This window comes from Nematolebias whitei, chromosome 1, assembly GCF_014905685.2.
Source record: "Nematolebias whitei isolate Nwh7 chromosome 1, NemWhi1, whole genome shotgun sequence".
NCBI classification, from domain to species: domain Eukaryota; kingdom Metazoa; phylum Chordata; class Actinopteri; order Cyprinodontiformes; family Rivulidae; genus Nematolebias; species Nematolebias whitei.
The window spans coordinates 59,062,474-59,081,180 of NC_056498.1; the positions used below are offsets into that span (position 1 = coordinate 59,062,474).

At 37.7% G+C, this 18,707-nt stretch overlaps 1 protein-coding gene across 1 annotated transcript in view; it reads right to left on the reverse strand.

The window, feature by feature from the left end:
• arid5b (AT-rich interaction domain 5B) overlaps positions 1-18,707 on the reverse strand; it is a 110,598-nt gene that overhangs the window by 46,599 nt on the left and 45,292 nt on the right. Inside the window, 1 exon segment of the mRNA XM_037697499.1 lies at positions 1,306-1,536. Within this exon segment, the coding sequence (XP_037553427.1) occupies positions 1,306-1,536 (231 nt within the window).

The window sequence follows — 18,707 nt, forward strand, 5'->3', positions numbered from 1 at the left end:
TAAGTGGTGCGAGAGCTATCCTCTGCACTGAGATCCCTGCTGAATGTAGCACAGACCAACTGTAAATATGAATCATACAGTGATAAACCTGAGCATTTAAATAAAAACAAACCAATTTACAAGATAAACTGGCACAGAAAGTAACTTTAGTTCATAGACTGTTTTCTGTGCCAACTAAAGAGCTTCAAATGTAGCTTATTTTAAATTTATAAATTAATTTCTTTAGGAAATAAACAGTTTTTAATTCTTAAACCAGACACTAATTTAACTTTTTAACAAACAAAATTGTCAAAATGTATATGTCGTCCATACATTCTGTCTTTGCTAAATCCTAGTGCCTACATTTCCCAGAATGCACCTGATCATGTGGGTTGTGATACAAGCAGGCGTTCATGTAATGCAGATCCACTTCCTGATGATCTGCAGATTTAATGGTTCCACATTAGATGATTGTTTACTTGTTTACATAACTCGTCGTGCTGATTTTACTTCATATTCTGTTTTGACAACGTACTCATGTTCACGCCCAGTATAAATCATTTATTTATCAATAAATTATAGTTGGTAGAAACTGAAATTAATGTGCAGCTTCATGCAAATGTTATTTTAGAATTCCAGCTTCACACATGGTATTGTCTTTTAGTGGTGGGGCGGATGTTTATTTCTGTTTTTACCTCCAACTATTATTAGTGGTAATGTCAAATGATCAATAGATAACTGGAAAAGGATTTAGATAATTGTTTCACCAGTTTACGTTAGTTTCAGTACTTAAAGTGCAACAGTGCTTTGTTGCCACAGCTAATGTTTCTTTGCTTAGAGATGAAAAAAATCTACAACTAAAACACCCGATGAGCTCAGTTCTTTCCACCCTGACACCCCCACATGTGTATTTATTATATTTAAATGTGTAACCACAGTGACTCAAGCGATGAGATTATTTCGAGCAGTTCCTTTACAAAAACCTACTAGATTGGAAGAAAAATCCCCAGTCAGGAAGGAATAAATTCAGCCTTATTTAGAAAACTAACTTTATTTAGCTTTGGCGCAGCACTGGAATTTTAATTTAGCTTTTTTTTTTTAATAATTAAATGTTAGAATATTTGCATTTTTTGGACAAACAGACATTTTTCACTTAAAGCATCCCTAAACATGTCAGGGTTTGAGGTGAATCATATTAATGTTAGCAGAAAAGGTAAAAAAAAATTGAAAGTTTCAAAAGTCAACCTTTAAACACCATAAACAACTTCTGCAACAGCTGCTGCAGATGAGGTCACGAGTAAACATTTCTCCAGCTGCCAAACTCACCAAACTCGTCGCAGATGCTCTCGTTCTGCAGCAGGGTGGGGTGCTCGAAGGTGTCACGGCAGTACAGGATCCTGGTGCTGCCGCCCAGCGCGGCGATGCCGCCCAGCGCCAGCACTGTGTGGTCTATGAGCAGCGAGGAGGGCTGCTCTCTGAGCCGAGCCAGAACGGAGCGGTAGCGGCAGTACTGCGGGTAACTCAGGACTAAAACCTTCCGCCCGTCCTCTTCCTGGCCTGAAGAAAAGACAAAAATTCAAACGATCAGATTCCACTTGGTTAACTGACTGGACTGGGAAGATGTGAATAAAAAAGGAAACAATTTTTTCCAAGTGCTTCTGTAAGATATGTAGTGATGGACACTTAATTTTACAGGACACATTTATTCCTCCTCCTCTCTCCAGGTTTTATGACTTCAGTCCTTTTTACAGATCATTATTTGGCTTCTGTTACTTTCCAGCACATCTACTACCAACGTGCTGCCAATAGAACAGCTATGAGTGTAACAATTGTGACTTTTAGTCAGTTCTGACAGATTTATGATCAATCTGAGAGGGGAAAAAAACATTTCAGTTATTCCTGGAAGGCTCTGATGCTTTGCTGTTTTGATTTCTACCTCTCCTAAAACTGTCATTAATCTGTTTTAGTAGCCTATATTTTTTTTATGCAACTGTTTGAAGGAAATGCATCACATTAAGGAAGTGAGACGCTCGTACGCTGTTTAAACGGTTTCACATCCTTTCCTTGTAGCAATAATACATTAACTGACAGGCACCCTTTGGTTTGTGCTGTAAAAATGTATGATGTCGTTAGGCTGCGTGTTTGAAATGCATGACCTGCGCTGCTCTCGCCGTGACAGGAGGAATGTGAACAGCTCAGAGAAAGATGGTATTTGGCTTGACTAGTTTTTGAACAAGCTAACTCATGGTGGGAAATTGTCAGAGCATTTGACACGAGGCAGATGTGAATGGGTGTGAGCAAACGCGCTCACTGACCAACGTCACACAAAAACAACACACTGACTGTACACCATGCTTTGTTATCAACAGTTTTGTTTTGGCTGTAGCAACATTTACCTCCACACTGTGCCTCTATTACATCCTATTCCACCAACAGGGCGTTTATTTGACTAATAAATTATCATGTGTAGCAACTTACTGGCAAAGAAACATCTCATCTTTGTTTGGAGAGCGTCAGGACAGGAAGTACACACTGAACCAATATGATAAACTCTCGTAAACGCAAGCAGATAGACGATCAAACAGTTAATGTTACACTAACGGCATGTCACAAGGATGTGTCTAAATTTGTCCAGCATCTTCTGAAATGTCCAAAAAAGGCTAAATGCAAAGAGTTGCTGAAGACTCTTTGCTTTAAATTGAATTTTCCGGCTATTTGGTCATGAAACACAAAAATGAAGGTTTTCACAATGTATTCTGAGGGAAGAATAATTGTATGTGTAACATTTCTAAGCAGTCCATCAAATAGTTGTTTAAATGTTTCAGTTCTGGGCCACAACAGTGGTCTGCCTGACAGGCTGCCATTCCTAATAAAAATACCACGAAGCTGAAGGTTTTCGTCTGGGAGTTTATTAGTCCAAGGTAAAACAAACAAGATAGAAACTATACAAATACACCACAGGGTGATGGAGAGATACCGCACATTGCTACAAAATAATTAAGTCACCACAATCTGCTAGAAACAAACATAAAATGCTCTAGTTATTTAGCTTTGTGTGTTCGTGACCTTTTCTCTACATAGTCAGTACTCTTCAGTACACAGAGAACTAACAGAAAGTTGGATTTTCAGGTTAAAGGGCAGACATGGATTCGTTTTCTTGTTTTAAAGGAACAGAAAACATATTACCCACATCACAGATATGCTCTTTGTAATTGTCTACATTAAAATTATTGTTTATATGTAGGAAATATACGTCTAGGACATAGTTAAGTCATGCATATTTTTGTGTTTACGCTGGAAAACCTTGCTAGTTCAGTAAATCTGATGTGATTTGTTGCTAAATCTTCCCAACAAAACACAGAATCTAACTTTACAAGATACATAACATACTGGATGCTTAAATACATACAACAAAATTGGATTTTTTTATGAATCAATAAGCCAAATTCAAATATTTGTCAGTGATACAGTATATACTCGATAAATATGCAAACGACTGCAGACATGTTTGAAAAATCTAATACAGTATGAAATGTCTACCAGACAATAGCCAGCAGTTATATGGATGTAGTTTGGGCATGCCTTCTGCCTCTTTTCTTCTCCATATGTGCTGTTTATCTGCAACTCAATCATTTAGCACTATTTGGACTACAAACTGACTTAAATTTGAAAAAGGTAGTCTACTTCTAAATCCTTGTCCTTTGCTTATAAACTCTGCATGTGTTCCTCATCTTATTCTCTACAATAATATATTGACAGGAAAATAACATTAAATTTAAAATGCACTGCTGCACAGTCTTGCAGTATTGATAGTTTTGGATCAAATTCATATTTTCAAGATTTGTTCGCTTTGAAAGAGGAGATATTTTGTTAGCATACAAAGCTGGCTACATGGTTCAACAGTTGATGAAGCAGAGTCAAGCAGTCTGAAACAATTTTACATGAATTATTCACCATACTGTCTGCTTTCACAAAGCTCTTGGACATAGTATTCATAAGTATTTCTTCTGGTAAGTAAATATTTCAAGGGGTGGCTAACCATCAAGTTTTTGCTTTACTTTCTTTAAGACATGACGGGTTGGGACATTTAAAAAGAGCTTATTTTTATCCCCCTTTTCTACTTTTTCCCGAGGCTGGAGGCTCATAAAAATCACTGAAATGTGCAGCAGGAAAAGGACAGGAGGGACGCCATTCATTGCATATTTACAGCAGCTGCATTCCCAACAATTAGTGTAATTAGTTCCACTGTGCTCCGATATGAAGACCACTTCAAAAGAATGATTAAAACCATTCAACCAGCGCACACAAAAAAAACCATACAAACACACAGACACCTTAAGACACAAAGCTCGCAGATGCATCGACACACGTATCCTTACAATCACCCATCTCACACCGCAGAGACACATTTATCCAAGATTGCGGCATTTGTCATACGCAATTACAGCTCAGAGGTATGAAGCGGGCTTTGTTTCCAAATGTCACAGATTTTATTGTGAGCGGTCACCGTCAGACCTGCTCTTTCTCCCGAGGACCCTCACAGCATTTCACTTGATTAGATTCAATTTGGAGAGAGCGCCGCAGGGCATTAATAACTGTACAAAGGCATTGTAAAGTATGCATGTCGGTGTGTGTGTCGGTGTGTGTACACTTTAAAAATTCCTTTTGTTCTTACAGCCTGACCTTTCAAAATAAACGAGGTCCTTATCGCTGATAAGCTTTCTAATTGGAGTTGTGGTTGTCTAACCGGAGAGCGTTATAAAATCTGTGGACAATAACATTTTTGCTTATGTCTGTTTCCAAAATATCTCCTGAACAGTTGAAGAAATTTTAACCAAACTATCAGAAAGTAACAAATAGATTCACATATGATGATGTTAATTGACTTTAGCCGACACAAAAATGGCTATAAATCAGACAACCTTATAGATATTCAGATAAATTTGATCAGATAGAAGCTGAAAGTCTTTTAAAACGCATACATGGCATTAAAAATGGCAGGCGATATGCATTCGTTTAAGCAAAGTGAGGCCTTTAGTTTGTTGACGTCCTCTTTCTCTGGGTAGGTCTTGTAGTGGTGGTGTAGCATGTTGATCAAACTGTTGTGATGTGGCAGATTATTTGCAGAACACGCTGTAAAGCTCCTGACCTCATAAAATACAACAGCGTCAGGGTCAGAGCTGCTCTACAGGACAGCTGACTTTAGAGCCATTCAGTCAGTGCAGCGCTCAGTAAATGCTAACACAACCACAGCACACCGTAAACCAAGACAGAATAGCAACCACTAAACAGTAAGTAGCGTACAACACATGCCCTGATTGAACGTATTACACCTAATGAGTCACTAGGGTTATTTTACCCTTCAACATAACTCACTGTACTGTTCCTGTCAAAATAATTACCCTGATGGCGTCATCGCGTTATCATGTTGTCATCGGGGTTGTTTCAGACTGGGCTTGCACTTTCTTATAAACAGAGACACAGTGTAATAAAGCGAAGGGTACGGACAATGAAAGACGGGATAATTGGACCCCTCCTGCTTAAATTGGACTCATTTTTTAACAGGTTTGATTGATTATGGTTTCAAATTGAAGTGATTGTACCCCCTTTGTTTGCTGAATGACACAATGAAATGTTCTACCTCAAACACTATATAGGCATCTAAATTCAATCAAAATCCCATTACTTTAATATATGCTACTATATACTGTATACATATACTGAGTGGGGTCTAGGTAGGGCAATAGTCTCCCCTAAAAGATTGCTGAACACCATCCCCTGCTTGAAATTCAAATTTTAACAACCGTGTCATTATCCTGAGTTTTAGTGGTTGTTTTGTTTTTGTTTTATTTATTTTATAATTGTGTTTTATTAAGTTGATTTGGTCTATTTTGTCTTTTTGTTCCTTGTGTTTTATTGAGTAACTCTCTTGTTGCATTCCAGTTTTTTTCCTCTGCGTCAGTTTCCATGTCACACCCTCAGTCAGTCCTGCTCCTCATCTCTCACCTGTTCATCATTTACTAATCAGACTAGCTGCGATCACATGTTCTCATCCCCCAAGTTTATTTATACTACTGGTTTTGACTCACTCATCAGTCCATCACCCTGTTCTCCCACCTGGTACATGAGTGCTCCTTGTTTAGTTCCCTTTAATATTCTGTTTCCTTCCTGGCTGGCCTTTTGTTTTTGTAATTAAAATCTTTGTTTTGTGTGTAACAAGCTTTTGTGGCAGTACTCTGCACCCTTGGGTCTTAACTTACCACATGCTGACAAACTAATCTGAAACAGCACAAGGATTTTACAAAGAAATTTGATGAGGTATTGCAATATGAATAATAACATTCCCCTCAAGTTTTAGTCTCAAAAGCAGAACTTCAAAGACGACTAAGTCAAGTTAAGACTAGAAGGAATGAACGAATCTTGAGATGAGAATCAGGAAATTAGGAGGATTTGATCATATCCACAGGTGAAAAACTTGCATTTCAAACAAGAAAGAAGCCTCAAATCTTTTTAAAAATCAGACGCAGGTGATTACAGCAAGTCAAGACATTATTTTACAGCTTGTTGTTTTGAGCTGGTAAGTTAAACATCATATAAAAGTATTTTCCAACTTTTAGCAGAATAATCTTTTGAAAATCAAAACCAGTCATAAAGCAGAAGTTTTTTATTGTTATTCTTTACTGTGTTGAAAACACAGTAATGATGTTAAAGAAATAAAAGGAAACATGGATTTGGACTTGAATTCAATAAATGAACAAAAAAGCACCACGGTCATTTCTTTATTTCTTTCCGAACCCATTCAGGTTTAATGCAACACAAGCCTCACAGAGCTATTTTAAAACACAAGGATGTTTTAGGTCCTGATGTACATAGAAGCTAAATTACTGTTTTAAAACAAAAACTTAAAGTTTAACTTTGACTGTACTTTTTATGTTTATTTTCTTATTCAGAGGCTAAAGTTTATTTGCATAGGTTTAAGTTTCGCCACCCCAAAAAAACGCAGGTAAAGTTTTTTTGGGGTTTTTTATACCAAAATTGTTATTCTGAAAGGGTTAAGGAGACATATTGCTTCATTTGGTTGTAATGATTTCCTGACCTGCAGGCAGTCTTTGTTCTCCACGCACAACAGTATGAAACAAATCAACTTTAAAGTTGCTAATAGTACATTTGGAAATCCATCACAGAAACCAAAAGTGAAACAAATACAAGATTTATAGTAAACTATGATGAAAGTTACATCTCTCTTTATGCAACATCTGTGTCTTTTAAACACTGATTTCCACTGAAACATAATGATCAGAGAAAAAATGTTTTCTGACTCTTATTTGTCAAACGTCTACACATTAAATTCTCCTTAAACGAATCTCTGTGCTTAAAGACACAAATTACTCCCAGCTGTGTCTAAACCCCCTCATTTTAAAGAGGTCACTTTTTAGTTTCTTTTTCCTATTCTGTTTGCTTTCTAGACGTCAATCATTACCGATAAGTTAAAAAAATATATATATACAGTGGAAATGCTGGGTGTTGCAGACATATGAGGAAGATGCTGAAACTGATTAAATAAAAAAAAAAAAAGCAGAACACTAGCTAAAAGCTAAAATTAGCAAAATGCTAACTAAACGCTAAAAGTAGCAAAAAGCTAGCTAAAACATAAAATTGGCAAAAGGCTAGCTAAACACTAAAACTATTTTTTTTAAAGTTACACAAGAAGCAGAGAGTTAACTTAAAAAAGCTAAAGTAACAAAAGTGAAGCTAAAGGCTAAAAATAGCCAAAGTTAAACCGTATGCCAACGGTAACAAAAGCCCATCTAAAAAAAATATTTAAAAAATGTTAACTAAAAGTTGCAAAAAGCTAGGTACAAGCTAAAATTCACAAAAAGCTAGCTAAAAACTGAAAAATATCAATATAAAAACTATATGCTGAGGCAGATGTTGAAGAAGACATTGTTCAAACGGGAAAATATTTATGAAAAATTATAAATATTTTAAAAAGTCAGCACCTGTCTCCTGAATGAGCTGAATGTTTTTAATGAGTAAAATAGCGCAAGGTATGCAGAAGTAGCTAGATTGCCAAAAAGGTCAAAAAATTAAATACTGAAATAAACAGCGTGAACGCTGAATTAGCATTCCCAATTTGAAAAGGTGTGAAAAACATGATCAACAGAGCTGAAATCCCATTTATTTATAGATTCAGTACTGTATCTGCTCTCTGATTGTGTTACTTTTGGTTATCAAGAAGAAATAAAATGCCTTTGTTTTACAAACTCTCACTGCTGCTTAAGGTCTGAATTAGGCATCTACTCTGCTTAAAAATAACAGTGAAACTATTTATTTCCACCTCATTTTCAAAGCTGGAGTGAGACACTCCAATCAATCCTTTCCTCTCTTCACGCATGGTGTCTCGATTAGAACTGAGCTTTTGCACAAACAAAATTTGGGCACAAATTAAACTGAATAACCCTATAAATTTGGTTTTACTATATGAGAGAAAGTAGTATAAGAATGACATTTACTGGTGCAGATAGAGAAAAAGGTGATAATGGCACAGACCAAAGTAAAACAAAACCTTATAGAAACTTCTTTGGGTTTATGTTTTAGGAGCTAACAACTAAAACTGTTTCCTGCATGTAATAATCGTTATTAAACTACCACCTTTTGTGCCAAATTTTAAATAAAACTTTTGCACCAGTTGTTGGTGCTCAGAGGACGTGTTTTGAATGACTATCAGCTACTATCACAAATTTTTTTAGCTGAATATGTGTAAAAAAATGACCGATTTATAGCTGTTTTTGTATGTTTGGGTTGTAGCAACCATCTTCAATTGGTCTGACTCCCATAGTTAATCAGCTGTAAAGGGGCATCCAAATCAATACAAATAATTAAAACAAACAAATGTAAACAAATATTAGAGGACGTCTTTTTGATGTTATCTGCATTTTAAATTAAGCACAATAAAAAGGTTTTCATTGTGATGTACTGTGAAATTAGGTTGGAGTTGGGTGGAGATAAAAACCAATATTTAACATAAAACCCACTTGCGGTCTATAAACCAAAGCATTTGAATACATCTGCAACATGTTTGTGTTTCGTCTTGAGGGAAATGCTCCAATACCGAGGCCAAGAAGGGTATAATTAAGTGTGAAAGCACGTAAAATCCAACACAGTCCAGTAAAGTCTCGTTCAAATGGAAATCCTTCCCTCCTGTAAACGACACTGCAGCCGTCCACACAGCAGACTGCTAAAGTCATTAGCTGTGGCTGCTGTCAGGAGACGCTCTAAAAATAAGGATCTCAATCCACTCCAGCGCAGTAAAGGCAACACGCCATCCAATTTTAGACCATAAATATGACAAAATTATATTTAACAACATGGGATGATCTGATATTTTAAGGGGAGAACATTCCAGTGAGGCAGCTCTTTCTTTGATTAGGTAAAAAGAGAAAACTACATGAGTGGAAATAATGAGAACAAGCTCTAACACTATATGACACTAAAGAGAATTACTTTTTTTTTGTTTGGTAATTACACCAAAGGAAGAATTTCCCTTTCATAACGAGCACGACAAATTACTCATCGTAATCAAAATCTAAGAAATGTGGCAGGCGACATGAAAGTCATTAACTGAGGTTAAAGCAGCGCCATGCGCCCAATGAGAAGCTGCATTAGATGAAACGTCGCTGAGTTTCACAAGCAGAAAATTAAGAGGGTTATCTGCTGCTGCATCTTTTGCTTTCAATCAGATAACTCCTGTGAGGGCTTTGAAACCCGGGACTGAAACAATTTGTGACATTAGAACTGCTGATATTTGAAAATTAAAAAAAATAAATAACAAAAAAAAAAAAAACAATGTCATTTGTGTTCAACCATGCTTAAAAATATTCACAACGACCCACAAGCCCTGACAAGATCTCCCAGGCAAGATGGCTCGTTTCTGCTGTCAGAGACGAGCAGGAAAAAAGCTGAAAACCATTCCTTTCATGCTCTCTGTCAGCCGCCGGAGTACTTAATCACTCATTCGCCTCAATTTTGCTGTTGTCAACATTTCCACATTATCTGCTCGGCCAAGGAATTTACTGGATCCCCCTGCTGCTTTTGTAGCCTTGGAGAGAAAGAGCAAGGCAGTGTAACTCAGAGAAAATACTGTCAAATACTGTTGAATATTGAGAAAATCGCCTACAGCTGAAGGCGGAGATATAACGATTTCGACCATGTTTGTCTGTTAGCAAAATATCTCATGAACCACTGGACAATATTTAATAAAACTCTCAGGAAGTCTTGTCAATCATTGACGGTAATCATTGACCTTAAAAAAATAAATTAAATTAAATTAAATGGCTCAGTCAGTTTTACTGACCTTGACTGAAACTGATCTCCAGCACATGATACGAGTGTTAACAGACTACATTAACAATCTGAAGTCAGCTCTATCCGTTAGTCTAATTTTTATGAAACTCTCAGGAAATAATCACTGGCTGTCTACAACCGATTACGTTTTGGAGCCGAACCAACTCAAGATGGCCGCCACAGTCAAGTCACCTTAGTCAGTTTTACACATTGTCCTAATATTTGGTTTGGTGATAGCTGAGAGGTACTCGCCACACAGAAGCTCTTCATTGCAAAAACAAAATAAAAATTGCTGCTTAAAACTTTTGCATTACTTGTTGGAATCACCCCGTTTGTCTGTTAGCAAAATAACTTACGGATGGATTTGAATCAAACCTGAATGTAATCAGTGGATATAGATCTACAAATGATTAACTTTTGGAGTCAAACCAGATGGCCACCACAGCTTACTGACCTAACACAAAAAATGTCAATGTGACTCAGTTTAACAGATATTTGGTGTGGTAGTAGCTGAGAGTTAGAACATCTTCACTGAACGTGGTACATTAAATCACACATGTAGGCTTTGACCAAACCAGCAACAACTCTGTCGTTTCTCTACATAAGACGATCTTACTTTGGAATGAATGGCGGTGGAGGATGTGGTTTTTATTTTTGTACATTTTTACTTCAGCTGTGGCAAAAAAAAACAGGTCAAAGTAAGACAGAGAGTTACATTAGGGGGGGGGGGGGGGGGACATAAGTGAATCAGAGAAGAGGAGGATCATGATTGGTATTCTTACTTCATCCTGCAGGCTTCTCTTCTTCATGCTCTGTATCGATCTCTGAGGTTACCCTGTTTCCATTTAGTCTCTTCTCATAATATATAACACATCTCTGATTCACCCTGCTCCTCTCTTTCTCACTTTTCAATGACAGTGAGAGGAGAGGGAGGGGATTAGCAGGCGCTCCAATCCCACTATTAGCTTCATGTTAATGAAACATGACTAAATATAAAAAGGGGACGACGACACCAAGATCTGTAGGGAACAGAAGGAAGAAGCGCCACTGAACAATAAAAGAAACGTAAAAAGCGTCCAGGAGATTAGTCTGATTCACTGCTTATCCAATCTGTGAATGACTACACCACCTTGGATAAAACAAAATGTGCTGGAACATTTTGTTAATTGCGACCCGAGTCAGCGCAGTAAATAAAAATGCATTAATCAGGCAGAGGATGCGGTGTCGATAAATCTCCACCGCTCTGCAGTAAAAACAAAACGGCGTGATTACACAAACACAAAAAGCTCTGTTTATTCTGCTCAGATAGAGTAAAAGCTGGGATGATGTTTCAAAATGTGTTTAATGGATCTGCGTAAAATGGCATACTGTGTTTGCAAATGACTCAGAGGCCGTCCGTCACCAACGTCGCATCAGTCACACGGGCTGACTCGCCTCTCTCCTCTGCTCATTATATCAGCTGCAAGCTGTGCTCACAACACACTCTGGCCTTCAGGGACCAGCAAATAAATAACAATCATGTAGTAATTAGTGCAAAATTACAAGTATTTTTTATTGTTTTTTTGGCTTGTTTAGGAAAGAAATCAACTATAAAATGAACGGCCAATATGGCCTGCTGCCTCTGTTCCAGAGTTTTACACCAAGACCAAGCTATATTGAGAAATAATGGAGTTGTAGTTCTGTGCATCATGTGATTGTTTTGTAAGACCTCAAGAGATCTGTTAGCACTCAGTATAATTTGAGACTCAATCTCTGCCACTCCCACACTAAATTGTACCTCAATATATGTAAAACTGACTAAATTAAAGGTATTTTTGTGTTGAACTACGTTAGCTGTAGAAACCATCTTGACTCCAGAAGTTAATAAGTTGTAGATGTACATCAAGGATTACTTTCTGAAAGTTTCAGTAAAATCTGTCCAGTGGGTTATAAGATATTTTGCTAACAGATAGACAAATGAACACACAAACATGAGCTTGAACATGAACACCTTTGAAGGCGAGCAAAACTTATGAAAAATGCATTAAAGTCAGCACAATGCAATGTACAATATTCAGTTTTAATACACAAACAAGGTATCAAACTGAAGATTTAACGTGAAATAAATCACTTTTTACTGAAAAATCAATAAACTTTGATAGCTCGGTGGTCAGTGCCGCCATCTTTTAATCCAGAGGTTGCATGTTTGAGCCCAAGTTGCGTCAGAAAAAGCATCCGGCGTGAAACAATTGCCAAAATTTTCATGAGTTTGCTCGAGGTGGTGACCTCTAAAGAAAGGAGCAGCCAAATGAAACTTTATGAAGCGGGACACCTGCTTTTGCTTCTTTTAGGTCAAAATTGAGTCTTTTAGCCACATGTTTCTATCTTGTAGCTCAGAAATCATTCTTCAGCTGCTTAGTTTTAAAAGCAAACAGAGACATTCAGCCTTCATTGACCAACAGTAAACATTTATCCTGGTGCCAGAAACAAAGTTAACAACTTTATGAAGAACGATAAAACATTTTTAAAAATAGCATTAAACAAATGTGTTTTTCCACAGCAACTTCAACAAATTTCTGTCATACTAGTCTTTTTTTTCCCACAGATTTCTCAGCAGCATACTTCTTTGTTGTCAATTTGTAAACACAGTTTGTGCCAGACATTCAGAATTTCACCAGCTTGTTTAAATTTTAACAGACCCAGTTTGGGATTTCTGTCCAGCAAAGCGGTCTGATGTTTTCAAACGCTGAGAACCAACGACTTGAGGTGACGAGCCGAGGAATGAGCAAAGCTACAAACAAACAACCCGGAGGCAGGTTTGTTGTGTGGGGAGGTGGAACCTGGAGCTGCGTTCGGTTTTAAATGTGTGAACGCTCGGAGCTGGTTTGAGCTTTGGGACAGTTTTTAAGCAGGGGAATCAACTCATCAGGAATTCAAACTGATCACATGCAGAAAAATATTGCAATAAACTCCACTTCTACATTCACATGCTCACTTATTCCAAGAGTCACATTCCTACAAAAGGCCACTAACACCCAGAGGAAATGTCGCACTGAAACGGTAAAGAAAACACAGAGTGATGGTGAGAAACACAGCCCTCCATGCATGCTGGCTCCTGTTCGTAATTATAGTACGGAACAAAATGTGTCTCATTCATCTCAGAAGGGCGGGGCCTGTGAAACTATATATATATAAATTTATTTTTTAATTTATTTTAAAATGGCCATTTGCAACATTTTCACTTCAAGTAATGAGTGTGAAGCACTAGGACTATTAGCTACACAGCCAAAACAAGCAGTCATAAACATGAGAGACATTTTAACTTGGTTTCCACCCAGATGTTTTTAATGTTGATCACCACATTTAAAAAGAAAAAGAAAAAAAAAAACATGCACACACCCCTATAATAAATGTTGTCAGAGGAGAAGAAAAGAGACGAAACAACACAAGCACTTTCCTCCAGTTGATTTATGTGATTCTATTACATTAAACATTTTTTCCCCTGAGCAGGCTCAGCTCCCTAGCAACCACTGCTTGCGGCCCTAATGTGTCTGGACCCGGGCCAGGAGGAGCTGGCTGCCTTATTGATTGCCAGACTGAAAAGTTTGAAATTTAAAAGGTCCTTTAATACATACAGGAATTATTCACAGAGTTTCTTTGTCTATAAAATAAATTGCTCCTTTAGATGCTTAACAAAAACAACAGAAAGCTTTGTAACAAACTTTAGTCTACAACAATCTTGTGTAAAATGACAGCATGGTTGTGAATTTGGACAAACCTTGAAAATAATACATCGTGCAATCTCAGTCATGCTCAGAGTATGTGTTCTGAACGTCTCTCAGATATTACCACATCACATTTTCACTCAGTATCTATTAAAATGACTGAGTTGTAGCCATTTTTGTGTGGGCTAATGTCGATTAGCTGTAGCGGCCATCTCAAATTCCAGTGCTTTATGAGATATTTTGCTAACAGACAAACAGGGTTGACTCCAGTAGTTATTGCTAAAAGTTTTAGACAACGATCTTGGACAATGGGAAGTGTCTATAGTATGTTTTGAGAATGACTCTCAACCACTATAACAAAAAAATTAACTTAATTTCTGTACAACTGGCTGAATTACAGCAATTTCTGGACTATTGAGCACACCCAAATATAAGCCACGCCCACTACATAAATAAAAACCTACGATTTTGTACATATATAGGACGCAATGGTCAATAAGCTGCAGGTGTCCACATTGTAACGAGAGATATTTACACAACAAGATTTTTAAAAACTATTAACTAAATACGTACATACACATACACAACATACACAAATATGTACTGTAAATGTTTTTTTTTCCTTTCTGAACAGTGCCTGTAACGCAGAGGATAAAAAAATAAATAAAAATACAGTAGCCTACCAGGAAACGCCTAGCTTATGCGCAGCAGCATTATTTCCTTCTTCGACAGCCAGATTGATCTCCTTTAAATTGAAAGCCGCATCATATGCATTTCTCATTCGGTTTGATTGGTCCACTGTGATATATTTGGTAATTTCATTAGTCAGATTTTTTTTTACCTTTATTTATACAGATGGTCTCAATGAGTCATGAGGACCCACCCCACAAGAGAGACATGTATTGGGTAGCTACTCGAGCACCCAGGTGTGACAAAGCTAAATGTTTTGGTGGCGGGAAGCTCATTAGCCCGTCAAAAATAAACCGATCCATAAAGTAGCCACAGCATTGTATAAGCCGCGGGGTTCAAAGTCTGTGAAAAAAGTAGCAGCTTATAGTCCTGAAATTACGGAAATTATAGCCAATCTTGTGTTTTCTAAGTTCAGGAGGCTGTGGCAACGATTTTGAATTGGATTGACTCTGAACGTGAATCACTTGTAGATGCACATTTACTCATTATTTCCTGAAAGATTTGTTAAAATCCATCCAGTAGTGGATGAGATATTTTACTAACAGGCAAGACACAGCTAAAAACACCATTTCTCCTCCTTCGCCTTGTGTGTGCGTTGATGGATCGGCCCTGAACACCATTCGCTGTCTGGTCCCTGGCTACATTCTGACTAATGAAAGACTGCTGCTGGGTTTTGGGGGTCAATCCACTTATAGCGCAGTCAATTCCGAGAGTAAGAAGAAGGGGGAAAAAAAACAGATCTGCAAGAACACGAAATGTGCAAACACCACAGGGAGCAAATTTAATCAACTCTCTTTAGTCTCAGAAAAAAATACAGCTGCTTTAGACTAAATAAACAAATGAAATGAAGCTTCTCTGTGTTGCCTTGCCCCTTTCCAACGAGCCTAAACGCCGTTACACCCAGGTGGTGATTCTCCATCGGCCACTCTCGTTTGTCACACCGCTCAGGTCCAACACAAACTGAGCAGCTGTGATCTGAGATTTCAGATGTCAGTGACAAAGAGGAACACTTCAGGAGTTTCTTTTCTACCAGACAGTGTTTTCAACCTCACATATCAATCTCCTGCAGAGTGAAATGGATGACATGTTTGCCTTTAAATGTATCTTTTAATGGGACAAGTTCCCATTTGAGTAAGTTGTGCAGGAAGGGTAGAGCAGAGCAGGGGGAAAAAAAACATTAAGAAAAAAAAATCACATCTTATCAGGCGATTGGGAATTGGGTCAGGCGAGAAATTACATGCCATTCTAGATCAAAGTTGCTGCAAGTATTTCCTCAAAGAAAGGTCCCTCATTATCAACTCAGACTTATTTCTTAAGGTGGATAAAATGTGTAATAAGAAACATGATTTAATATGTTTTCAGAAGAATGTAGAAAAAACGAGTAGGAGGGAATGTGAAAGAACATTTCTGGAGGCTATTTGGGACGGGCATGTTTCCCAATAGTAAAACCAAAATCAGAATGATAAAGGGGTGGGTGTTTTTTTAAATATTTTAGGGGGAGGGGGGGGGGGTGTTTTGATTTTTTTGGCATGCTTTAATGTGAATTCCTGACGTTATATAAAAACTTCTCTTTCTTCCATTTATCTCTCTATCATCTGATCTGCATGGAGGAGGAAGACTTTGAATAAACACGCCACACCGTCGAGCCAGCTGGAACCCTTTTCATTAATTACATCCAGCACAATAACTTCATTTCCATTACATTTATTCAGCTGGAGGACTTGACAATGTGGGAAAGAAAAGAGTGACATTAGCAGTGGATGATAACAACTAGAGCGGTGCGGCTCCCCCAAGGGGAGACATTTTAGTCTGTGGCTTAGAGGGAGACTTTACAGACAGCAATATGTCATTAAAAACCAGCACCATCTGTTCAGATTTCTTGTTTATGTGCTGAGGACACAAAAGCACACCCCAGAAATGCAATCTGTAGGATTTTCTCTTGCAACATTTTGCATTGCAATTAACTTGTGATTACACTCTACACAGTAAAAGCTGTTGGGTTAAAAACAACACAGTAAATTTTGGACCGAACCGACCCGGCTTACTTTTAACTCGGCAACCCAAAATCTGCCTTACTGGATGAAAACAATTGTGTTGGTGTTGAGATGGTGCTAGCTAGCTAGCACTAACTGCTCTTAACATCAGCTAGTTAGTGCCATCTGCTCTTATTTGTTTCGTTTAGAAATGTGTCAATTGCTCTTAGCATCAGCTAGCTAGTGCTAACTACGCTTAGCATCTGCTAGCTAGCGCCAACTGCTCTTAGCATCAGCTAGGTATAGTGCCATCTGCTCTTATTTGTTTCATTTAGAAATGTGCCAACTGCTCTTGGCATCAGCTAGCTAGGGCAATTGATATTAGCATCAGCTAGCTAGCGCCAACTTCTCTTAGCATCAGCTAGCTAGTGTTAACTGCTCTTGGCATCAGCTAGTTAGCAACAATTGATATTAGCATCAGCTAGCTAAAGCTAATTGATATTAGCATGAGCTAGTTAGCACTAACTGCTCTTAGCATCAGCTAGGTATAGTGCCATCTGCTCTTATTTTTTTCATTTATAAATGTGCCAACTGCTCTTAGCATCAGCTAGTTAGTACCAATTGCTTTTATTTTGTTTCTTTTAGAAATGTGCCAACTGCTCTTAGCATCAGCTAGCTAGTGCCAATTGATATTAGAATGAGCTAGCTAGAGATAATTGATATTAGCATGAGCTAGTTAGCACTAACTGATATTAGCATCAGCTAGCTAGCACTAACCAATACTAGTTTAGTAACCAATATTCAGTGTTTAGTGCAAACTAAAGTTTCTAACAAAAGTCGAACAATTTAAACATTTTCTAACAAGTCATTTTTACTGACTTACCCATATTACATCGTAAAGCAGAGGTGCAGTCAGGTTTGATTTGGTCCACATCTCTCCTAAAATGGCCGCCTCCCAGAGCTAATCTCCAATTCAACTTGCAGCCAGCAAGGAATGGCTCATTACATTTCTTATTTGAATTTTTTTATCTCACTTTATATTGTTTTTTAATCTAGAATTGCTTTTATTTTATTTTCAACTCTTAGGAACACACCATGTATGCAGTAAGAAGTGACTGTGTTCATATTTTGTGTGTAGCTGCTTTTTGTGCCTTCGAACTGCCCATTTGTGGAGAAAAAAGTGATTTCAAATGAGCTGAATTGAAACTTTTTGACCCAATATTTGGTCAAACCAAACCAACCTATGATCCAGCAGCTTAAACCCAGTTGTCAAAATAACCAAATAGTTTGTAGCGTGTATTTAGAAAATAAGACAATTGTTTTCCACTCCACTAATGATCTCTATTTGAATGTCCAAACACTTTCCCCAAGGCTGTTTCAAGCCACATTTTAAACAACCAGGTTATTTATGATCAGCTGCATCCAGCGGGGTTTTAAACTCATTCGTTTTCGAATAGAAATATGACCTCTGATGTGGCGAACTTCCATCCTCTGCTTTCCTAGCAGAGCTGTAATCACTGATGCACCGTACAGCATGGTTCGAGCCGCTCGCCTCGCTTTGCATGAGGAAAGATAAGAACTTCAGTGGAGAATATCTCTCAGCTGCGATAACAAGTTTATATGCACTGGCCATTCATGCAAAAAAAAACCACTTCTCATTCCTCTATTTGATAAGGCTGTTTGAAAAATACAAGCTCAATGAGGCAAAAATAACACAAAGAGACATCTTTGTGTGCAAATACGGCTCTTGTTTGTTCTGTTTGAGTTATTTACGTTGTAAAATCCTCATGCTGTTGTATTTCACATAAAGACTAATGACACCGTGGCATTGCAGTAAATTAAAGAACAAACTTGACAAAAGGTCTCTGTTTCCCCCACCCCCTCCAGTCTTTGTGATAACAAGCTATACGGTCATAAGGGAGAATTTGCTATTCATGCAATCAAACACATCTGTTCTTTTTCACACAGAATAATTATCGTCAGCAAGATAAATCAAATCAGCATCTGCATGGGAATG